This window comes from Acromyrmex echinatior, chromosome 16 (assembly GCF_024713525.1).
Source record: "Acromyrmex echinatior isolate Ae372 chromosome 16, ASM2471352v2, whole genome shotgun sequence".
NCBI lineage: Eukaryota > Metazoa > Arthropoda > Insecta > Hymenoptera > Formicidae > Acromyrmex > Acromyrmex echinatior.
In genome coordinates, this window is record NC_141867.1 from 1,549,762 (window position 1) to 1,574,509 (window position 24,748).

The window sequence follows — 24,748 nt, forward strand, 5'->3', positions numbered from 1 at the left end:
AAAAAAATATATAAACCAAATATAAATATAAACTGGTATAATTTTATGATTTTATAAAATAAGAGTAGATATTTACTAACTTCTAGAAAAAAACACATAGATTATCTTATCTTCCTGGTTCAAACTTATTGATCAATTTCTATTAATATAATCGGAGTCATTTTTCCATTATTATATTATATCTTTGTATATCTGTGCAAAACTGCTATGCAGAAATCAGGATCATAAATCATACGTTCTAACTGTGGATAAGTGTGCCAGTGAACACTCGACACGTCAAATTGACGATGAACTACGCACTTGATCATACTATTCAACATTTTTTTCTCTTCTATCATTATCGACGGGAGCGGCTTATTTTGCTAAGAGATGCATGCATGCTCGCTGCAAATGTGTAAAACACGGAGAATAATATGGAAGACGAGGTGCTCTCGAATTTCATCTCGGAGGAATCGAGAGCAATTGGAATATCCATCGTTCATTTACATAATTCGAGATCGACGACGGATAGGAAGAACGCCCACGTAGCTGCGTCGAATCACGATCGTCTTACGAGTCCTCTTCTTCTTCCTGTCTACCAGGACGTGCTTGATTACCAAACGCCGTTATTACTGGACGATGTACGAGCAGGAGAACAAGGAGCGAGAGGCACAGGGGGTACCAGGACTCGTTTTGCAAATTCGCGGTTGATTGAAAAGCTTGTGAGGTATAAAAACCGGGAGATAATTGCGGCAGGAAAAATGAGGAAAAAAAAGTCTGGGTGATTATCTCTTTTACCGTATAGCATGATTCAGGCAAACATAGGATTCTATCTGTTAACAGGTTCGATGGTGGCCAAGTGGATGCAATGATGATTAAATTCGTACGATAGGTTCTTACGTTTTTTCCTTTTAGTCCATCTCGTCCTTGTTATTAACTTAATATCAGCGATTATACAGTTACATGAGTTACTGTTTAATATTTTATCGTCGATGAAAGCATGTTTGCTCGTCATTTCGATATCGTAATGTCCGGTATATGAATTACACGTTACTAAGAATTAAAAAAAAGTATTAGGGTTTACGTGAACGTAATAAGAATAAAACTAAATTAGAGTTATACGGTAATGAAATTCTTTATTATTCTTTATTTTTACTTTATTAAACTAATTACAGAGTGACTAGCTATATAATAAATTGCTATTTTTTTTTACATGTAATCGAAGCGATAACAGCTGTACCTACTTTTAATTAGAGATTGCTTTTATATAAAATATATGTAATCGTCTAAAGAATTTCCGTCGTTTTTGCAAATTTCTCATTAATATAATACGGGAAGCAAAAATCTAGTACACACTCTATATACATTATTCAGAAAAAAACGTATTAATTATAATTATTCTGATGACTATGTCCAAGTAAAGTTTAGATAGTCTATCTGTCTATGCTACTCGGCACAATATACAATGGTTTCCAAAGCGGTACAGCTGATATCATAAACAAGACACCGCAGTGCGCGGCATGAAGCGCGGTTTAATCTACTGCAAATACAGGGCGCTTCGTTTAAATCAAGGCAATGTCAAGAAGAGAGAACGGACTCCTTTGTCGGTTCTAATCTGTACAAACAGTCGTATATCTAGCAGTCGTCGGCCAAACTCTCGGTTTAGCCGAATTTATCCTAGTAGTAGCTTCTGGAAAATATCGTTAGACCTGGGACTCACTACTTTTTTACATATTTTTTAAATTTACGATTAGTTTTACGATTTGTGTACGTACGTTACATTTTATATCGTAAATGTAGTTTCATATATTTGCTCTCATTTAGCAAAGTACATTTTACTTTATGTGATAGTAATTAGATAATTCATTCAAAGGAGAGAATTCATTCATCAACGTGATATCGCGACTTACGCGCTGAAAGTAATCGAATCAATCCCAATGATACTCCATTTTAATATATCTTCAGATGCAGGAACGTCTCTTCTGAGAATTTCATTCTCTAGAGAGGCAGCCATCGTAATAGTACATCATTAAGGAAACGCGATTATGCGCTTCACAAGGAACAGCTTTTAGTAGAAATGAGGTAGCGTACTTTTGGACCGCGGCTTTTACGTCACAGTCGACGCGACGGGATGCACGCGTGCATATACTGAGTGTATACCAGGAGATCCTCATCTATGCAGCGAAAAAAATAGAGAGGGGGGAGCTTTCATGCATTATCACACAGTTTCTGCTTTGCAAGACTTTCTTTGCCCAATCGCGGCGCGGCCTCCAATTAACGCTTTCCGCGGTGCTCAAAAGATCAGACGGTAGCACTGAAAATGGATTAAAGTGCACACCGTTTGCTACCGACTTTTACAACGTTTGCAGACACAGGTACATACGTTAGCAGTTCGCTGACAATCCCCCGCGGCTGTTATTCTCTATTTGATCCAACTATTTCATAATGCCACGGGATATTAAAGTAAAAAAAATTGACAAATGCGACAAAGGAGAGGTAGTATCGAATCGAAAGGTTTCTCATTTCATATATCCGATATCTAAACGATATGACACATTTCAACAAGACATTTGATACACTGCAGAATTCGTGAGAGAGACGTAAAGCTTGGTTATTTGAATCCTTTCGGAATGGAGCCTCGCGATTGGTATCGTCGGTACGCGGAATAGCGAGCGGTTCGAGAAAGGATGGGATATATATCGGATTTAGTTTTTCGCCGGCGAATCGATCAGTTTGAACCCATCTGACCTCGCGAGGACGTAAAGGGTTGAAAGTAGGAGAAGCCGCGGTACGAAGAGGGGCGGGGGAGCACGAGTCTGAAAATAAGAAGATACAGATAAAAGAGCTGAGGCTGCATGTTGGCCTAACAAGACTCAGGACTCAGGGGCTATTATCATAATTGTGGGCTGCAGGCAGCGGCTGTGCCCACAAACCAGAATGCCTCTTGTCTCATCTACCTTCGTCCTCGCCTTCTTCTTCTCCTTCTCCTTCGTCGTCTTCCCGTACTTCTTCCTCCGCGCGCATTTCTTCTTCTTCTTCGCGGCTTTTTACTTAACCTTCGTTCTCTCGCGTTTCGCGCACCCCTTACCAGCCTTTCACATGATCCAAAGACAAATGAAACAGCCTCCATATTCACCCTCCTTATTCCACATTTCCATTTAAATTAAAAAAGCGATGAGTAATCCGCGCGACGCGATTCGATGCAACGCTGCAACGCACCACAAAGAAATTATCTTTCGCCATGCGAAACAAGTCGTTCGGCGCAGTCTGTTGTAATTAGTAAATAATATGTATATTTTATATTTTACGAAAATATCATAGGTAATGTTTTCTAGACACGATTTTGAGATTAAGTTTTTATACAACGATATAATAAAACGACGTGTAGTGCTAATAAGAAATATGAACTATTATTTAGACTAATTATATGGGATACATTATTTAGGTGAAATTACAGACGGTAGGATGCCTTCCGAACGTTCGTTATTAAATTCAACTATGTATGATGTGGGTCCTTCGACGTGGACCACCCTGAGGTGAAACGCAAACAACCCGTTTATCCCGCTCTTCGAAAAGAAACCAAGTGGAACCCTCGGTGCACTCCTTTTTTTAATCTCGATATTAGTCTTGACAGAATACGATATTTTTGAAGAGACGAGCATACAGCTGTTCCTTTTTAAACAAAGTTTGGTACATTTTTTCTGTTGCTATATACTTATTATGTCAGCATACACAAGACGATGAGATATATTATAATACTTATTAAGATGTTCTTCAATTGTATGACTACATATAATAGAGTTTTACGAGATGTCATTTAGTTTCTTATTGTAATGGAGCCCAATTATCTTCTTCGCGCTCCAATTATTAAAGAATATTCTCTCTTATATTTAATTCCTGTTACTTAAATTACAAATCCGTAATTAAAAAAAAATTATTTGTTCAAGTGTGAAATTAAAATACGAAAGATTTATTATTAACGAAATTGGATTTTACTTGAGATTTTAAATGAACGCTTTACTTTGGATATCTGATCTTTTCTTAATAGGAAGTCATTAAATATGAACAAATCTATAAATTTTAATTCCAATTAAGAATATTGATTCCATTTAAGAATGTTCCTTGCATTTATAATTAACTTTTGTAAATCAATTATATAATATTTTATTCTTCGCTTTCTAAATATAAAATCAATGTTTGACTGAGGCCTGATTATACTAATGATTATGATACTTTGATTTTAAGCGAAGGTTAAAATTCTTTCTGTCTCTATCTCTTTTTAGTTTTAAAACAAGATAGATAAAGTTTTAAATCTCGCTTAAGATCAAAGTGAAGTTGGTGCAACCGGGCCTGAATGTCTCAATGAAGTATCACAAAGTATATTGTGCAATTCCCTTATGAATAATTCAGAAAAGTTTATTTGCTTTAACTATAAATGCAATTGTACTACTATTACTACTACTACTACTAGCAAAATATTTGTGCTCGAATTTTCGAGAATTCTCGTTTCTTTTTAAAACCGGAGACGAGAAGTCAGAGGCAATCGGCAGGTGCGCGATAGAATATCTGTTTTCCTTTAAATTATGCGAAATAAGCAAATATACTTTATCCCCAAATTGTTGCACGGTGTGTCGAAAGCGCATTTTTTTCCCATTTGTTCTCCGTGCACTCTTTCAGCAAAAGATGCCAGGGGCGTGTATGTTTGTTTAGCCTCGGTATACCCTGTTATTAGGGACCGCTGCCCATGCCTCTCGAAAACCGTAGGGCCCACGCGGAGATTTGGCCGCCTTGAGCCCGATCGTACATCCCCCTTTCCGCCCTTCGTCCCATCGTTCCCTTCCTTGCTTCATTTCGTGCGTAAAAGAAGTTCTCGAGAAAGGAACGACGAGATAAATTCGGAAGGGGGTCCCGCTGGCTCCTAGCAGATCCTTTCCCTTTAGATCTTGATTTAGATTCTACCACGTTTTAATTTATTACAAGCGATGGCGACGATTATACGGAAACGAGTCTTCGGCTTGGCAGAATACGCCAATTTTTAGCCCATGCGAATAAAAAGAGAAAAAAACGAACTGAGAGAACATAAAGAGGAGCTCGTGTAGCGGAGTATTAAAGAGGAAATTCAGGAATTTAAACGCGTTCAGATACTCACTAAAACAGTAAAGATTTCTTCGAATTATTTCAATTCCTCTCCATCTTATGTGCGCAAACAGGCTTTCTGTTTCGTGAAATAAGTAAATAATTTTAAACTTTAATTTAAACTTATACATAATTTATCATACGCAGTACTTTCCGATTACTTAATTATATTTTTGTACATATTTTGTAAGATTGTGAAAAATTTAATTTGGACTTTTTAAATTTTAATCTGTATATATTACGCATACAATTTCGGCCAAATTAAATTTTTCTTATTTTTAAAAACTTATTTAATGTTGTATATACGTATTAAGTGACTTTTAGGAATAAGAAAATATTTAATATGTTGTATATGTATGTACAGAATGTTTCTTAAATAGCAGACACCATATAGCGTTATTTCTAATTAAAAATTGAGTTGAAAAGTCCTCTACAATTTTGCAATTTTCGCAATGTTTGACGAAATATTAATTTCTAAATATTGCCGCGTAATAATCCGGCGTATAAATCCGGCGTATAAATCCTGTCCAATGATTGACTATCACGAAAAATGCAAAATGGTAGAGGACTTTTTGATTCAATTTTTTATCAGGATTAGCATTATGTGATTCGGCAATCGCTTACTCGGCGATCTTTAGAAATTAATGTTTCATCAATCATTGCGAAAATTGCAAAAATGATAGAGGACTTTTAATTTTTCGATTTAATTTTTAATCAGGAGCGCTGTATGATTAGTGTCCGCTATTTAAGAAACACCCTATACAGGTATATACATTTATTATTCACACGCAATGTTAACGTCCTTTATGCTAAAATTTATACGATCCGCACACGTTCGTTGGAAGCGAGAAAGAAATCCATACATTTTTTGTGGTGTGATTCGTGGGATCACGCGACTCTTCTTTCTCTCGATGCACAATGCATCCCTGATGACATATCCTGCAGGTCCACAATTGAATAGTCTTCTGTTTGCATGGATGGCACGTGACAATGCCCGAAGACCCGTCTCGCACGCGACCACACCCCATCGCTGTTATTTGTTTAATTTAAGGGTATTGTTGCGTGCGATATTTTCGTTAGTCGCCGCTCGATTTATTTCGGCTACGATCATTTTCTGCATTTTAACGTGGGAGACACTCGGCGAGTACCCGGTTCAATCGGGTGTTCCCTTTCGAATATTCGTAATCGCAAACAGTGCGAACGAATTTGTGCGACTCGACAACGCAGTTGTCCGTCGCAATCGATTACACGCGGAACTTTTACCGTCTCATTAATGAAACTTTTTACGCACTCATTTATTAGCGTCCCTTCCCGACGATAAATAAACGCTGTACGCCATCGTGGCATGTATTATGCATGCGATATTACAAAGCTGATGCTCGCTCACGCGTAAATTATCATTATACGGATAACTTAATGGCCGACTAAATATTTCTTGCATCGTTTTTACATAATTGAATCTTCATAACTGGTTCGCGAGATCTTTTTTTATCGGCTGATCATCGATCGTGGTAAGCGAGCTTTCGACTCCTCCGAGTCGTGCATCGCGCGATCTTACAACGAAAATTGGCACTCGCTGGAATCTTACTGGCTAAAGAATCTTGACAGCCACGGATAAGGTTCTGTGTGCAGCAAATGGGGCCCGACGGGCCCAGCGATAATTGAAGAATACTACATAACCAATTGTCGATAAGTATTTATATTTTAGAACATCAACGTGCAGTTTTTAGATTTGTTCTTTTCAAAGAGTTCTGAACCTAGTTCTAAACCGAAGACATAGAGAGTGGACTGTGCGATCTGTATGTCAAAAATGGTCAATGAAAGAAAGAGAGAGGGATCATGGAAGACAGTCAATCTTTATCTCTTTCTATTTAATGGTATAATGAGAGAGAGAGAGAAAATGAGAGGGAGATTGGTCGTCTTCCACGGTCCCTCTCTCTTATTATTGTTGATATTACATGTGAATACTTAGATATGGATCCATTCTCTATGTTTTTGTTCTAAACTAGTGCAATAAGTTAGAGTGGAATAAACTATATCTGTTTTCAATGAAAAATGAACAGACCTAATATAATGTCGCAATAAAGTGATAATAGTGTGTTGTGAAGAAAAAAATTAATTTCATCTTTCAAAATTTTCCATTTTTACATTCTTTAAATGCATAAATACAACAAATTATTATAAAATTATAAAATGTAATACCACACACACGATGAACAGATAATTAACGAAATATTATTACTCAACTTGATAAGTAATAACGACTTATTCGCAGATTTCGTGATAATTTTCAAAATTGATATAAATTATCACTGTGTCAGTCTGAGTCATCGCTAAGTCATAATATTTCAAACAAATGAATAAATATACATAACAAATTAAATAGATTAACATGAAGCATATATAAAAAACGCATACAAAAAATAGATAGCTGTAAACATTGAGATACAAATGTATAGATGATCTGTATCTTAACATTTTGACCGTAAAATTATTTATTAGCACCACATTATCTTTGAAAAATTTATTTCAAAAATTATTTTTGAATCCTTACACAATAAAGCAATCTTAGATCTAAATCTCTCTAAGAATAATATTCCATAGAATATTTTTCAAATTTACTAATATTATATATTTTTATCTCTTAAAAATATTCTTTTATTTTATAAGTATTATTTCTTTTATTTCTATTTCTTTTACTAAGCAGATAACAAACAGATCAATTAGTACATATAAACTTATATCTCGCGGTCAAAATGTCAAATGTATCATTATAATTATCCTCATTACATATTTGTACTGACGATAATATATTCAAAATTCAATTTTAAATTCAATTTGTCCAAAATAAATGGGATTCAAATTTAAATTATGTTTCATTGTTATGAAATAATTGTTCAATTTTTCATATTGCATTAAAAATCACAGTCACAAGAAAGAAACAAATATAGAAAGACAGAAAAATACAACTTTTTAAACATTATAACTATGTAGTATTTTAACATTGAATATAAAATAAATATTCGTAACAATTCTATTAATTTAAGTACATCCGCAATACGTAATCATAATACTTGCACAATAGTCAGCAAAATCAGCATCTGCTGGCAATAAATTCAAGAAGTCTTATATAAAACTGCATCGCAAAAAAAAATACATTTTTCTTCGAGCATATTTCTGTACATTCATCCATGTAGAAGTCGTTCTTAATTCGTAACCGGACAATTTTTCTGATCTGTACGAATAAAGTACGCTCTGCTAATGTTATTCTTGTCGATAACTTGATAAGCCTTTTCTACAACTGCGACTGACGGTTTTGGTTCTCGTGTTAAAATCCAAACATTTCGTACACTGCAAAAACATATTATAATTTTAATAATCTAGTAAAAGTCTGCTCAGTCTAATTTCTAATCTAATATCTCTAAAATCAAAGATTCTCCAGAGATAGAAAAATATGCCTTTAAAACATGAATGTATGATACATTAAGAAATTAAAATTTTTTTCTACTTATTTAGCAGCATAATATGTAAAATTACAATAATATTTATAATAAAGGCACAGGAAAGATTTATTGTAATCAACTTTGTATCAGGCAAAAAATGTTTATACATATTTTATATTAATTACTTATTTTCCCGCGTTCTTTTCACATGCAAACTCACTTAAGGACTCCAAGATTTGTACAGCTCCATACTACGGCATATGATTTGTAGTCCGTGTCTAAAACCCAATAAGGTGCATCGAATGGCAGTGGCAAGGATGGAAAAGTGACGGTCAATTTAGGATCATCGGATCTACCAATTAACCTTGCAATGCCCTCGATACTCGTTGCGACTCCAGTTCTACGCAAGAGAATAGACTTTACTTTAAGTGGATAATTGTTGACGATGATATCATTCTATCTTATATCACTGTTTTTCTTGCTTTTAATGACTTAAAATTACTTTATGAGTATCAGATATTGTTGTACTCACAATGAAGAAATTTGTTTGTTCAGGATTTTTACCGAAGCATTTTCATTCAGAGTGTAATTAGCTGTCACACATTTTCCACCAAATTCAAACCACGCAAAATATCTCTCGACTTCGTACCATTTGCCCAAATACTAGAAAAAAAAAATCTGTAATAACTCTCTAAAACTTTTATAACGAATCTTGCTCTAAAGAGTGAAATCTCACTCACTCTTAAAAATTGAAAACTTAAAATTGAGTCAATCTTCACTTTTTAAAGTGAGATTCTATTCCAAAGAGCTTAGAGTACTTTTGATTTAAATGCATAGAAAGGATTGTTTTATATACTTTATGTTACTTTATTTTAATATTAAGTATTTTAATATTAAGTATATATTATTTTAATATTAAGTATAAGTCAAGATAATGATCGTTCCGTACTCACTCTTTCAAGTTCGAAATTTTGCATTGCTTCCAAATTTGGACATGTACCCAAAAATGGCACCTGCGCCATCACTGTATTTGCGATGATAATAATTACGAATATCCGTAACATATTCTTTTCTGGAAAAAGAACACAAAATATTTATTCCATTTTTTAAAGATATGTATAGGTACATAAAATATGTTAGAAATTTAAGAATTTTAATGCACAACAATAAGTCGGATTCTCATTGAAATAAAATTCAAATTATATAATTATATGAAGAAATCAAATAAGTAAAATCTTTTACTTGTTACGTGCATATATATATATATTAGGTGTTGGAATTAATTCGTAGCGTTTTTTAATGAAAGAATGTTATTTATTTCACATGAGCATTAAAAAATACATTAATGAAAGTACTTCCCATCACTTGTAAAACGCTACGAATTAATTCCAACACCTAATATATATGCACATGTACATGCAGAAACATTAAAATAAAAAATCATACAAAGATAATGTTAATTTTATTTTAAACAAAATTGTTTATGTTGAAATATTAATGAAACTTCCTATATATATCGGAATGCCAGTGATTATAGAAAATTTTTCCGAAATAATCACCGTTACGACAACACGAGGTGTATTATCGTGTAATGATGCACCACTTGAAGAGTTTATTTTACAAATCAAGTTACATCAACTTCGATGCTTTGAGGATATTTCTTGGTGCACCTTTCGTGTTTTCAAAGTACACAGTTACTAACTTCGAAACATTCAAGAAAATGAAGAGAAACGAACGTGTGCTCTTTTATATTGCATTATCGCGGACATTAGTTTCTAAATTGATGATATCATAATGCAACACTGTTCTGCATGGCATACTTAATAACGTTTATGAACGTACTTTACTTGTTGGACTAGTTTTTATCTCTTATATTACATAATGTGTTGATTTCGCTTTTTATATGCTACAAGGATTAAGAATAAAGTAATAAATTATTTCAAATATCATCATCCTTTTTTTATTGTACTAGTAATTTGAAATTCATATTGATATGAACTATTCCTTGGATAATAGATGCAGGTCAAACTGTTATGCGAAAATTTTACACGTGAATTATTTAAGTTCGAACTTGATTTCTAATTCTCTGATCTCTTTAATTTACCTGACAAGAAATTTATATCTGCACAAGTAGTTCAACGAGCAATTTATTGTTAGGAAATTCGATCAAAGTAGAAAGGGCAAAAAGAAACAACCTGAATGCGATATCGGCAATACAATCTCATGGCACTCTAAATACAGCACTCACCTGATAGCCTTGACCGTCGGATAATCAGAAAACACGCGTCGAATGTCAGTTTTTTCGAAATGATTTTGACTCTGGATTAGCGCTGAGGATTACTTCTCACACGATGGATCGTTCGTAGGTGACTGAACTTCCTGCTCCGCGATTCGCTTCGTCGGAGAGACGAACCCGCGAAGGTTGACTGGATATGTTTGGCAGAGTACTGACAGTTAGTAGGTCAGTAACGGTACGTTCGGGGTTCAAGAAACCCGACTCGAATTTGCCATTGACCAATAGATGAGCGACAGATTCGAAGGCACGTGGACCATTTTATGATCAGATGCGATGGATCACTTTTGAAAATTGCTCGTTTGTGCTTGCATAGATTTCGCAGTAACGACTAATAAATCAGATACGAAAGAAATATGTTAATAGATTGTAGAATGATTTGAAAAAAGATTATTTTAATAGTAAATATGTTTATGATAAATCGATTACGTCATATAGTGAATATATTTTTGTTTTAGTATTTACGCACTATAGAGAATATAAAAGTATCTATAGGGTATAGTTATGTATTATCGAATTAGTCTTAATTAATTCTATAAAGTTATTAATCAAGAAATGTACATTTTGGAAGAAAGGTAAATTTGGAAAAAATATTTTTGCATTATATTTATACATAAAATATTCAAATTTTCTTTTAAATATTCTTTATATATTTAAATGCAAGAAAAAAATGTTTAAGCTTTTTATTTTTTCATCTGCATTCAGAGTTGAAATATTTATTATTTAATCGTTCATATTTAACGTAACATCGGTTTATATATCAAGTGGTAGTTTTAAATTGATATGATTATTATCAAAGATTGAATTATTAATGATGAAAAATATATCCGTTATGTGACCTGCTTATATATTTATGTTTACGTAGAAAATACTATGACATATTTAGCTTTTACTAGTACCACATCGTGATGCGAAAGCTAAAAAGACTTTCCAAGAGTTTAAGAACAGCATTTTCTCTCTTATTGTATGACTACTCACAGCATATAACTTATCGTGGTAAATTATTGTACGTAGAAAAATTTTAAAGAAAAATGAAGTTTTTTTTAAATAAAGTTGCATGTCTCATTGATCAAATATTATTTTCCATTAATCAGATATAATTCTGCGTATTAATTTATAATTAAATTACGCTACAGTAATCAGTAATTAATTTGACATGCATATCATCATATCTGTATAATGAAATGGAAATAATAAACAAACAGGTACGTTTTATTAAGACATTTTTTATAACAATTTTATTTATCTTTGTTTCTTTTCTTTTTTTTTTTTTTTACATTTGTACGTAAGCCTATAAAACAAAGCGCCGTGCCAACCCTATATGTCCTCAAACGACAACGTAGAACGACAGCGTGTCGATGGAACAGTGATTAATGATTTTACGGTACTTAAGCGAGACTGGTTCTCAATGAGGAAACCGCTACGAGCCTAAGACGTCGAAAATCCCCAGGAATACATCCCTGCTAGCGCCAACTAACAGACTTTTTTGCTAAATAATACTTCTAGGCAGTTGCTTCTGGCTCTTTCGAATGTTCGCTTTTCTCCTCCTTCGTATTTTCCGCGACATTCTCCTCCCTGACCTCGACAATGATCATTTTATCCCTCGTGTCGCCACTCTCCTCCTTTATCGTCTCTGCTAACTTCAAGATCCGTTCAGGAACAGTTTCGATGGGCTGCTCGAGCTTTACGGGTTCCTCCGATATTATCTTCGGAATATCGGAGAGCGCTTTCTCGCCTATAATCCCGGCTGTTGGTTCCTCCTTCTCCTTTATCTCAGTATCGGCATCATTCAGAACGATGGATGATCTGGAACTTTCATTCGGCTCAGTTGGTTGCGGTCTCTGTTTTCGCTTCTCCGACTTCTCCGGCTTCTCCGGCTTCTCCTGCTCAGGCACCTCAGACTCCTCTGTTGTCGAGTCCAAATAGGCGCATTCCGCTTGATCGGTTTTCACGAAGAACGTTTTCGATATCTTGTACTTATCAAGAACGCCATAAGCCTGCAATTGAAAAAAAAAGATTTTAAACTGTTATAGTGACGATAATGATTCTAGAACACGCGTATGTTATAATAACTGTAACTGTATCAATAATTTTCAAACGTAAAACTTATTATTTTATTTTATATTAATAATTTTTATTTTCTTGTATTCTCGGCCGTAAATCCTGAATATATTAAAACACAAATAAATTATTATGTTTTAATATAAACTAATTTACCTAATTGTATATATAATTCGTTTAAATTTAATAATTCTACATATTAATTTGAATTCTATTAAAATATAATTTTTTAATTATTTATTGCGAAAAATATAATCTTTGTAACAATTTTTCAATTAATTTTGTATTTTAAAATATAAACAAAGGTAATATTTTTCGCAATGAATTATTCGCAGTTTTTAGAATTCATCAGCATATGACAATTAATTTTTTGTTAGTAATTGCTTATATAATTTAATAAGTAATATTATTATTCTGGTTCTACTTGTGAATGCGTCTTCCGAAAAAACATTTTGGCGCGCAATATACGGAATCAGAATATAAATTTACACGAGAAATTTGTATTGAAGATCCATTTCGGCCAAATATAGAATTCTTCTTAAATTTGATTTTTTATTCTATTATTTTACCTTTTGAAGCACTTTTCCGGACGGTACTCGTTCTCTCGTCATGACCCATGCATTTTGTGCGTGTATCGGGCCAATACCTTGACAGCTCCATAAAACGGCGTACGAATCGTAATCCGTTTCGAGTACAGAGTACTTAGTTTCGGGAGTCAGTGGAACTGTGGTATACCTGACCTGAAGTTTACCCTCCTCGGCTCTGGAAGCCGCGGGCTTAATTTCACCTTCCAGTATCCTCTTTACGCCAGTGCTAAATGTCAGAGATTTATTGTATTATTAAAATCCCATTAATTTTTAATGAAATTCCCATACACTTTACAAATTTATCAAACGAATTAGATGAAATATATATGTATACTTACAAGCGATTCGTTACTTCATTGCTCACGCGATATTTACCATCGGCACCTTTCGTATAATTCGACATAACGCATCGAGATACTACTTCACTAAGCTGGAAATATCTTTCTGCTTCATACCAAATACCCATGAACTGTAAGAAAATCAAATATTCATTACACAAATATTTTGCAACGTAGAGAAAATTTAATTTTCCCGATATTCGTTTGATAATAAAATATCGCTGTAATTAGAGTATATTCTACAAATTCTCATAAAATTAAATGTTCCACAAACAAAACAAAATAACGAAATAATAAAAGAAAAAGAAAATAAACCGAATGTGTATGATAATATACTCATAAACGAAACGTTTGAGTTACTCACCCTTTGCCTGTTAAAATTCGCCATGGGTATATATTCGGGACAGAAGCCCAGATTAGGAATCTGGGCACTGGCCCAGGCCAGAGTCGAAAGTGCTAGGATAATCTTCCCGAACATGTCTGATGACGATCTGCGAACTCCTCGAACACCCATCAAGGCTCCAACCTTTATATACATTAAGCAGGAGCATTGACCGAGAGGTCTTATCCCCTCTGTATTACCTACGTATTAGTACTCTTACGGTACTCTCCGTGGCCCGAGACACTGGCCGAGAAGACGTTGGTCATTGGTCAATGATGCGCCTACGAATCTCTTGGCAAGTCCATCGGCGACGCGACCAAGAACCAGAAATGCAAGATCCATTATGCAACTTCAGAATAAACGGTACTTCGCCAATCCCCCCCTGGAGACGCCAGCCCCCACGGGAACAGCGTTAGAGCGAGGTCTATCAACTGCGTGGAATGCCAATGATTTCTCAGATTAAAAGTTAACGGATTAGAAGAATTTTGTTTCACGATATCTCCAATTTAGATTTATACACTCATTATTTAAGAAACTTTTAGAGAAAAGATAGTAAATGTTAATAAATCTTTTAAGATTTTTTTTAATTACATACTCACTGCCTTTCTAGAATCTTCTGATTCTTTTCACGCTATTCAAATTTACGCATATATTCAAACATATCACATGTATTAAAATATCGTTACGCCATAATTTACACACAAAACGCGTATCCATTTTTAATTGAAATAACTGTCGGTTCACGATCGAAAAAAACTCGGTCGACGTGCAATAATTATTTCCGTTCACGTATTGAGCTCATCGATTTTTTTTCTTTTTTGTAACAAAAATACAGGTATTATTTTGCTTGTAATAACATGTTATGTTTGCGCGAAATTTTAATTAATGAAATGTAATACAATTGACGTATGAGGTAGTGTTGAGTTTAAAGCAAAACTTACACGTGTCGAAATTATTGCATTTAAAAAGTTTCTGAAAATCTTTCTCTCTCTTTCCCTCTTTTTCTCTATTTTTCTTGTCGCTTCAAAAATATTTAATTGCCTCTATTTATTATACATACATTTATTATAAAACTAATTAATTGCTTATTTCATGCATGAAATATTATACAATCAAGACACGTCTTATTCAATTATGAAAGATAAATATGTCTGTCCACTTCCTCTAGTCATTTACAAAGCCGGTTCCAGCAATTCGAACTAATATATTCCTCGTACAAACGGTTATTTACGTTCGGCTGCCAGGCAAGTGCGATCGAGCAGACCGATTCTTCTCAGGAGGACAAAACGAGGAATGGACATTTACTTGCCGCGTAATTATGCAATCGACACCGTCGAGATTGGATGTATACGGTATATAGCGTCTTGTTGGAACGTAGCCCACTAGTAACGGGTCTCGCTATTTTTCTTTTTGTACAAAACCGAGAAATCCTCGGACCGTTAGCTGGCGATATCTTTTGCGCCTCTGTCTTGGAGAACTCTTTGAAGATTCTGTGAACGGCAAACCGCTATGCGTATCAGGAAAACAATAATTAACTCTTCGATTTTGATCTTATATTCTCATTCACATCGATGAAGGTAGCGATCGTTAACAGAGATAGACAATGTAATATACATATATACACACTGATCTCAAGAAAGCATCTAGTTAAATTCCGTTAAATAAGTGTATAATTTTCTTTAATTATTATCTTCAAAAATTATTAAGAGCTTCCAAAAGCGGTAATTTGTGAAATAATTTAAGATGGTTCGTTCAACTAATTTATTAAAATCGTTAAATTTGCTTAATAATGTTTAAATTCAAATGCAATTCTTCTACAAATTTTTATATATACACGTTTCACAATCGCGCAATTAAATAATATAGGTATCTTTTAATAAATCACACAACAGGTCTAAAGGAATGGAAGAGGGAAGTATTGGAAACATATATTAGTTCGATTATGTTTGTTTCTTTTTCTTGTCGTACACCAGTTTCTTCAGAATTTTAATTTATTTTTCATAAATCTATGAACACTAAGAAAGCACACGGAGCTCGCGCCCCGCTTGGAAGATGCTTAAAATCTACAATGTTTCACCCGGATGTCCGAATGAGGAAAAGAAGACGCTAAATTTACAGACGGTAGAAAATCAATGTTTTACACAAGATTTTGTCAATTGTTGTTTTTAAATCTCTTAAATTTTCTCTTTACTGAACAATGAGTAATTGAATTTATCGTTTCACTGCTATGTAATGACAAAAGAACTTGCAAGTGCTTCCGAAGAATTCTGCAACGTCAAATAATCATATCAGAAAAATATCGTTTTCTTCCGCATTCTCGGTCAACTGGATCGAAGGCGAAATTCGAGATCTATGCTTTTCTTTTCTCCTCAACGGTGCGATCACGGTCTCGAGAGGGACATCCGGGTGCGCGTGCGCGCTAAACATAATTAATTAACAATAAAATAATCTGTAATGCGTAATCCTAGTGCGTTTACGGCTCGAGAAGAGGGGACGACTGATGTCGGGAGTGCGTGATAAGGGTGGGTGAAAAGGGTAAAGGAAAGAATGATGATAAAAAGCTGATTGCTTAAATTATTATAGGCGACTCGCAAGATCTTTCTTCGTCGGTATCCTCCTGATGCCCCTTCGCGATCGCAAGATTCTCCTCTTGCTCACGCCAAGAGCCACGAGTCGCGCTCGTGCCATGAACGCCGCGGCGTCGCACGCTAAACAATAATTATTTTAGCTTTATTATCATTTAGTATCACATTACGTTCACTGTTTTGTGCTGGCCGTTTTTTGCCTGGCTTCGCGAGAGCGCACACCACCCCTCCAACCTCTCTTTCCGCTCCGTTTCTTGTACGCCTCCCCGTTACGACATTCTCGTAAATGGACGTCGTAATGAAGGGAAGTGAAGGAGAAGAAAAGGCGCACCGATCGATTTGTCTCCACACCCTCGAGCAATCGCGATTATGAGGTCGAGCAGAAATACAAGGATGTAATGAAGAGAGAACACCAATCGACTGTGTTTCCGTTCTTTTCCCGCGCGATGCTTTATTTGACTGATACAGGACACTCTTTGAGAGAAGCAGACCATAAAGAAATTTTTTTTTATATAAACTTTTACATAAATTTACATCTTTATATATCTTTTATTATGTACATCCTTTATTATCACGAGAAAATGATAGTTTACTGCAATTAATGTATAATACAAACTTGCTCCATTGCAATCGACAATATATATATATATAGATATATATATATTTTTTCAAATATATATTAAAATTGTAAAATATCCTTCAAGTACAATGCCGTTTAGTACTTAGCGCAGCTCGAAATTTCATTCGTTGATTTAAAAACTAAATTATATTGCATTTATATTTAACTAATATTATTTTACAATTTTTATCAGAACGTCTTTGGTATGTAAGCGAATCTAGAAAATCGAAGCTACATTCATTCAGAGCGTCTATATCATATTTTAATTTAGTAATTTCTTTGCACAATACACATGTTATTCTCAATTTATCTTTTCACAATTATGACTCGATCAATTGTCACTGCATTAAAGCAGACTCTTTTATTCCATTTTTGTGGAATGTATATTCTTTAAACAGAATAAACTTCCAAACGCGTTAATAATCGACCAATTTGAAAGTGTCTTATTTCTTCTCCTTGCTCAATTACTTCCGAATATCTTCGAGATTTTATGCACATATCAAGGAGCAAAAAAGAGGTCGAGGCCCTTCTTCAAGGCACCTTAGGTAATAATAATGCCTACCTAGAAAAGAAAAAAAATGACGTCCTGCGCCAAACAAAGATAAAATTAGATGAAAGAAAGCTACTAATTACAACGATCGAACTAGCCTTAAGAAAAATTGAATTAATTCAAATGAATCTTAAACTTTTCTACGCGAATTCGTTAACGTTCCTCCATTTCCTAAGCGAACTCGTCATCGTCATCTTAAACGCCTATGTCTCTTAAGCCTATGAACACATGAAATCACTGCCCAATCAACCAATTTGGACCCATTTGACAAGGCACTCGAGTCGCTAAGTTATACTGAAGGGTGTACCATGAATGGGATGTCAGGACGGGGATGAGAAAGATGAGAGATAGGCGACAATGTGGAAGACGGGTTTTAGAAGACAGAACATTAACAACGTCGATGTTTACTAGACAATAAATTGCATCAACAATTTATAAACATCATAACTGCGTCTTCCGCAATCGATTTCGCCGATAATGTTCTCTTCCGTCCTGCTTAACATTTCGACTTCATTCTTTCCCGTTTCAACATCCCGATCGAATACTTTCGTGTTCGCGATCGAAACCGTACAGTTTTAACTACTAATAGCTAGCTCGTGGCGATTGGCGGGCAGGATACCTAAGATCTACCTAAGATAGAAATCGGTGGAAAGTCGGTTGGTCCCTTTGCAATAGTGTGAAATAAATAAATTCTAGTCCGTCCTCTCGTTCCTATTTAACATTATTTACATTGTAAAATTACTCGCACGCGCTGAGGTAAACGGAACTTTGCCGGATTTGCCACGTGCGGCGATTAAAATAAAATAACAACAAACAAGACGCGACAAAGAGACTGCGCTACAATCATGCCAAGATTTAGCGTGTGACAATAATTGACCTCTCTGTTCGTTCACATTATCCTTGTACTTTTTCCAGATCGTTCTCTGCGATCACTCTCGACTCGACGTACTCGAATCACTATCGAATCAACTATTAACAAAGTTATTTTATCGAAGTTATTACTTAACCGTAACGATAAGATCATGATGTGAGAATCAGGTGTGCTGTATTACATCTGGCATTCTTACATCATGGATACTTTCCGCCAAGTCGTCAATTAAGCGACTTCAATGTAGAGAAGTTTTATATCCTATATATTGGGTCATTTAAAAAGTATCCGCGATTTTTTGTCACTAGATGGTGTTGACATCACATATACAATATAATAGCGATTAATTTTTATTATTCTTAAAAAAGACCCTTTCTCGGTGCTGCATACTGTCTGCGTCTTTATATTTATATTCGCATGATGATGACAATTTTATATTGTACATACAATTTTGAGTTTTTTGCTTATATTATTTTCTTACAAAAAAAAACTTATTTTACAAAGTCATATGAAATAACTTTTTTTTTTAATAAGAAAATAATATAAACAAAGTTATAATAACTAATTATAATAATAAATAAAAAAATATGAAGACAAACAGCAGTATTTGAAAAGAAATTTTGTTCAGACCATATGTAAATTTTAGTAATAATAACAATATGTGAAAAGGGTTACAGGAGCGCTAGAACTCAATTACGCTTTTTAACAATTTAATCATAAATGTATGTTTCGGCTCCACTTTGAGCCATCATTAACATAAAAATAATAATTATATTACATATAATCTTCTGCAAGTATCGTAGAAAAAAACCGATCAATTGCAGACAGAGATGCAGTGAGTATTGTCCTTCCTCAATATCTCGGTGTTATGCCACAGAATTTCATAGCTGAGGGTGGAAGATGGTGAGAGTCCCACGCATAATTGTTAAAATCGTAACATTTTAAAACATCGTCAACATAGTAAAATATGGTACAATAGTCGTCGCAAATTAAAATTATTTAATTTAAATTAGTCGGAAATTTGCCAATACATTGTTGGTTCGAAAATTGATTAAACTAATTTTGCGCAATTGAGTTCTAGCGACTTCTATAACTCTCATATTGTTATTATTACTAATTGTTAAGCAAAAGAGCTTTAATAATTAAATATTCTTTTTGTTCAATTATTATTTATTGGTTATTATATGTAAATTTGTTTCCTAACAAATATTAAATCAATCAATTTCTCATCCATGCTTTAATTATATTTTGTCTGTAGTAAAAATCATATATCTCACTCTCTATATTACAGATCAAAATATCATATAAAAATGTTTATAACTTACAATAATTTAAAATTATGCAAGTTATAAAAATTTTTGTTCAAACAGTGGAATAAGTCGATCAATTACATGATAGAATTTAAAATCATTACGCAAAAATTCTTCACTGCTTTTTAGTGATACGAAAGAACTTAAGAAATTATTTGTCTATGGAAAAAACAAATAATTAATAAATTATTTAACGAAAGATCATAATTTTTCAAAATATAAAGATAATTTGAAAATGTATATAATAATTATTATATACTTTTTTTGTATATCACAAGTAGCGAAGACTGAGCGATAATTTTAAATATCTCATTTTGCATAAACTAATTTTTTTAAACAGTCTGAACAGAAATTGTGTGACTTGATCGCATCCTCCTAATGAGATCTTGAAAGCATAAAAGCATCAAATAAGCTGCTCATCATTATGCGTTCAAGGAACACTCTTCAGCACCGGACGGTCTTTGACTTTGTCGCTATTCGTGATTCGTAAATTCACGATGTAGATTTCTGCTGAGCAGTAGATTGTTGTGCGGTCCCGAGAGATGCCTAATGAGGTCCTGCAAATTAACGAAGTTCGACGACGAGCAAAAGCAACACGAGAACGTATTGTCGGGAGCGGCTATCACACCTCGGTGCACCGAGCAAAGGTGTTTTAGCAAATGGGCTTTCTGTTTGAACATGGCAACACAAAGTCTACACGCGAAAGGCTTCTCGCCCGTGTGCACTCTTAAATGGGTCTTCAGGTTCCATGACATGCCGAATTGTTTGCCACAGTAGCTGCATCGATATTCTCGAACAGGGGTAGACTTCGGCGGGTCGTCCGTTGACGGTGGCGGTGGTGGCGCTCTGGCAGGTGGCAGAGTCCAAGCCGTCCAAGGTGCCTCCAGAGCCGCTGCTGACGTCGGATCAGCGCTTGGCGGTCGATGTGATGGCGGCGTCACTGATCTATCTTGCTGCACATCAATAACGCTTCGTAAAAAACGTAGAAACGCTCAAATGAAATTACAATGTATATCTACTGTATAGTATTGAAAACGTTTGAAGAAATCATAATAAGTTGTTAGAGAAGCTTATAAATCGTGCACGTTTATCGATGTTAATGAACGTTCGTCGTAATATATCGATATCAGGAAGTCACTGTTAAAAACCAACCAGGTACGGTGGTGCCGAAACACTCAGGGGATGTGGCGCCTGCAACCTTCTGGGCGTTTCGAATCCAGGATTGAAAGGCACGAAAGCCGGATTTTGTGCGGGAGCATTATGGAAGCCTGGTCTTCGCTTTCGATGAGGCGTCACGACGTATGCTTCCGCAGGTGGGATCGGTAATTCTTCGAGTTTTCTCTTCCCAGATTCTAAGCCTAACGCCAGTCGCGCTGCCAACTGCCTCTTCCGCTCTTCTGCTTCCTCAAGAGATTCTCGCCTTTCGAATATCGGTTTTTCAGACCTGCAGCAGTCAAACCAAGCCACCTTGATGATTTATTCTATTGTTCCAAATTTCATCGGATTCTATTGGATGTAGCTTATCCAAAATAACTAAATAGCGTTATATTACTATCGACCGATACATAACGATTATGTGACATAATGTCAACATTCTCTAACCTGTGTATTATATCGTGTGAGCTATCACTTGTGACGGAAGTGCCGGAATTGAGACTCAGATTAACAGGATCAGAACTATCCCTTCTTCTAGGAGGTTCTATGCTGCTTTCTCTGTTATCCGAAAGAAGACTTTCGCCTTCCACACCTTCCACATCCACTTCCGGCTCCTCTTCGCAGCCTTCCGTTTTAATGAGGACTGAGCAACAGTCCGCAGGATTATTGGACTGTCTGAAAGATATAAAGTTTTTAAAACATTATGTCTGATATTTTTTTTTATTTATACAAATTCGATAAACTGTAAAATTTATTTGCCTACCTGCCATCGTATTGGGATTCGTAACTGGAACTCTCCTGGCCTTCTGAAGGCTGTGGAGTTGATATTCTTTCGGGATCAGAATTACTAGTTTGAGGCTGATTGGGCTCAAATAGTTCGGACTTGATTTGGAGAAGCTCAAAAAGCTCTCTTAATGGCGTAAGCTCTGTCGACTGAACGAAATAAAATTTTATTAATAAAATTCTGCTTAGCACACATTTCAAACACTTAAACATATTCAAATACAAATATTATGTTAATAAATTGTTTTTCTGTCGAAATATTCTACTTGTATACTACTTGTATACTAAAACTATATCGTAATTTAAAATTCATACCGGTATCAACGCTTCTCCGTTATATAAAAATTCCAACAAATGATTTAATTGCGTCTTTCGGACGCCTGATAAGTGAACCACATGGTCCAGGGCAGGATTCCGAAGTAGACTAGCCAAGAGGGGACTGGCAGCTGCCAAAACGACACGATGGGCCTTCACAATAGACCCATCATCGCATGCCAGGGTTACATCTACGTGACGGTCCCCGCTGTACCAGGCCCCGACCTCTGCGGCCAAGGTCGCTGGATGTTTTCCATAATGGAGCGTCAGGAGACCGTCAGAATACATCGTCTGAAACAAGAATAAAAAGAATATTAATATCCATGATCAGATAGGCTTTTATCTGTTAATTTAAAATTTGAATTCGTCATTCGTAAGGAAAAAAATAAAAACAGTTAAATAACGGGACATATTAAAGTATAATTTTTTTGTCAATAGTTTTTGGTCAAACTATCAAAATTTATAAATGATAGGTGGCACGTGCCTCTGATTAAATTACTTTTTGTAGAAAAAAGATCTAAAGAATTTTGATTGAAATACAGATTTAAAAAGATTGTAAAATGACATTTGTAAAAAATATGATATCAAATATCTGATGATATTGAATATTTGATATCATAATGATAATAAATCTTTGCACACCTTTGCGATAAATTAGTAATTAATTACACACATAAATTATTTATTGATAAAAAAATAAAACTATCGTATAGACATAGGGTGCAATTATGGTAAGAAATTATGTGATAAAAAATGCATCCCGCGTCCTTAACCCAATAAGTAGTCTTGCCGCCTTGCGTGTTGCGATGACAGCTTCGTTACACTAATTTCCTCCTTTCGTGTCTTGGTTCTCCAAGAAACGGCGGAAGAGATACTGACGTGTCATAAGATCATGTTTCTCACGTTTCTCTTACATCTACGCAGCTCTCAGTTGACCATGTCAAACATGTTTAATGGTATAGTATGCAATTATCTCGTTAGACTAAACTCTTCATTTATTTTATTTTTCACGTATATTTAATTATATCTATTTTGTATTATATTTTTTTTTATATATATTTAATTACATCTATTTTGATTCTCCTATAGCTTCACAAAAGTAATAAAAAAAAGTTATTTTCTTCATAAATTTAAAAAATTAATATTTCATACAACATTAAATTTATATAATACTTTCATAAATTAATTAATAACAGTGCATCGAATAAAAGCTCTCGAATATTTAATATAGTTTGTATACTCTTTCACAAAATACATAATTAATTAATATTATAATATAAACTATGATGCAATTGTAGGTATATGATTTTCGAATGTGATTTACAAACCTGTTTTATATTACTAGAAATTCTTCTAATCCTATTAACTATCGGAGAAACAACTTGTTTTGCTACAAAATCCGGTTCTATTTAATATTTTTTCATCAAGTGTCGGTCAATCGAACATAATTCGCTCCTAATTAGCACTTGTTTCAGAAAACAATTGATGGATTGTTGTTACGACATAATCTTGTAATACTGATCATAAAAAAAAATATTTGACTAATACAATATCGAGCGCGTAAGAAATATCCCATTCATCCGTGTCGAAGATTTGCAACAGTTTAACGCGGCCATGGCTAAGAATTAACGGCTGATCGAGCATTCCTTCAGTTTCTCAAGGGAAGTCGAGAGAGAGAGAAAGTCTGGTTTCACATTATGTTTTCAAAAGGAGCAAACGTGTAATTAATATTATGAAATGAATTCCGCAATGTCAAACGTGTCTCAAGATTACTGTTTAATACTGAAAATTATTATTTATCAATTTATTGTATACTTTCATTTAAATTTACATTTATTGTAATATTATCGAGAGAATAAGATATGTACGAAAAATATAATTTTAAGAAATATTATATTAATTTATCGATATATTCTCTCTAATTTAACGCACGAGAGGAAGAGAACAATATGTTGTTTCTAAAAGATTAATTCTTCATTATTACTGAGAAGTAATAATTACAATATTAAAATATTTAAAGCATTTTTTCCAATGCAGCTGATTCTTTTATGTTTTGTATGTAGATTTATACAATGATTGTGTGTGTGTGTGTGTGTTTTTACATAAATACATTTTTCTAATCATTTTCAAAAACATTTAATATGATAATCAAAAAGTGAATTTTCTTTACGAAGATAAATTTTATTCCATTGTGAAATACGATATATCTTAAAATGTATAACTCAGGATTATAGAGCGATGAAGTAATGACGTGTAGTACGATCTAAGAGCATCTCGCATTTGCTGCCATGACCTTCAGTCGATTGTTCGATCGAATTCGAAAGGAAAGACCTTGGGTAAGAGT

The 24,748-nt window shown here is 34.3% G+C and overlaps 3 protein-coding genes across 6 annotated transcripts in view; all 3 read right to left on the reverse strand.

Annotated features, from left to right (window-relative positions):
- Positions 1-7,234: 7,234 nt before the first annotated feature.
- On the reverse strand, positions 7,235-10,950 carry LOC105145072 (apolipoprotein D). Of its 3 annotated transcripts, none has more exons than XM_011054410.2 (5): positions 10,807-10,950; positions 9,512-9,630; positions 9,091-9,221; positions 8,779-8,958; positions 7,235-8,466 (listed from the first exon to the last, which is right to left on the reverse strand). In XM_011054410.2, exons 2-5 carry the CDS (start codon positions 9,620-9,622, stop codon positions 8,322-8,324), a joined length of 567 nt encoding a protein of 188 aa, XP_011052712.1. In that variant the 5' UTR covers positions 9,623-9,630; positions 10,807-10,950; the 3' UTR covers positions 7,235-8,321. The 3 variants fall into 3 exon arrangements, with proteins under 3 accessions (XP_011052712.1, XP_011052711.1, XP_087270465.1); XM_011054409.2 differs by lacking the exon at positions 10,807-10,950 and adding an exon at positions 10,118-10,287; XM_087414339.1 differs by lacking the exon at positions 10,807-10,950 and adding an exon at positions 10,067-10,091.
- A 1,111-nt stretch (positions 10,951-12,061) lies between these two features.
- Positions 12,062-14,492, reverse strand: LOC105145071 (apolipoprotein D). Its single transcript, XM_011054408.2, has 4 exons — positions 14,202-14,492; positions 13,838-13,968; positions 13,482-13,725; positions 12,062-12,848 (listed from the first exon to the last, which is right to left on the reverse strand). The coding sequence occupies exons 1-4, from the start codon at positions 14,373-14,375 to the stop codon at positions 12,354-12,356; spliced, it is 1,044 nt and encodes a 347-aa protein (XP_011052710.2). The 5' UTR covers positions 14,376-14,492; the 3' UTR covers positions 12,062-12,353.
- Positions 14,493-15,966: 1,474 nt separating this feature from the next.
- ken (zinc finger and BTB domain-containing ken and barbie protein) overlaps positions 15,967-24,748 on the reverse strand; it is a 38,481-nt gene continuing 29,699 nt past the window's right edge. For both annotated transcript variants that reach the window (XM_011054407.2, XM_011054406.2), the window contains 5 exons: positions 22,405-22,695; positions 22,070-22,239; positions 21,754-21,981; positions 21,304-21,595; positions 15,967-21,104 (listed from right to left, as the gene is read on the reverse strand). In XM_011054407.2, coding sequence (XP_011052709.1) covers positions 20,625-21,104; positions 21,304-21,595; positions 21,754-21,981; positions 22,070-22,239; positions 22,405-22,692 — 1,458 coding nt within the window. In that variant the 5' untranslated portion in view covers positions 22,693-22,695 and the 3' untranslated portion in view covers positions 15,967-20,624. The remainder of the gene's footprint in view (positions 21,105-21,303; positions 21,596-21,753; positions 21,982-22,069; positions 22,240-22,404; positions 22,696-24,748) is intronic.

Coding starts and splice junctions, on each gene's coding strand:
- LOC105145072 (XM_011054410.2), bottom strand. CDS start 9,622: ATGTTACGGATATTCGTAATTATTATCATCGCAAATACAGTGATGGCG. Junction 9,222..9,511: donor AAAATTTCGAACTTGAAAGA/GTGAGTACGGAA, acceptor TTTTTTTTCTAG/TATTTGGGCAAATGGTACGA. Junction 8,467..8,778: donor ACAAATCTTGGAGTCCTTAA/GTGAGTTTGCAT, acceptor ATGTTTTTGCAG/TGTACGAAATGTTTGGATTT.
- LOC105145071 (XM_011054408.2), bottom strand. CDS start 14,375: ATGTATATAAAGGTTGGAGCCTTGATGGGTGTTCGAGGAGTTCGCAGA. Junction 13,726..13,837: donor AATGAAGTAACGAATCGCTT/GTAAGTATACAT, acceptor TCTGACATTTAG/CACTGGCGTAAAGAGGATAC. Junction 12,849..13,481: donor CCGGAAAAGTGCTTCAAAAG/GTAAAATAATAG, acceptor TTTCAATTGCAG/GCTTATGGCGTTCTTGATAA.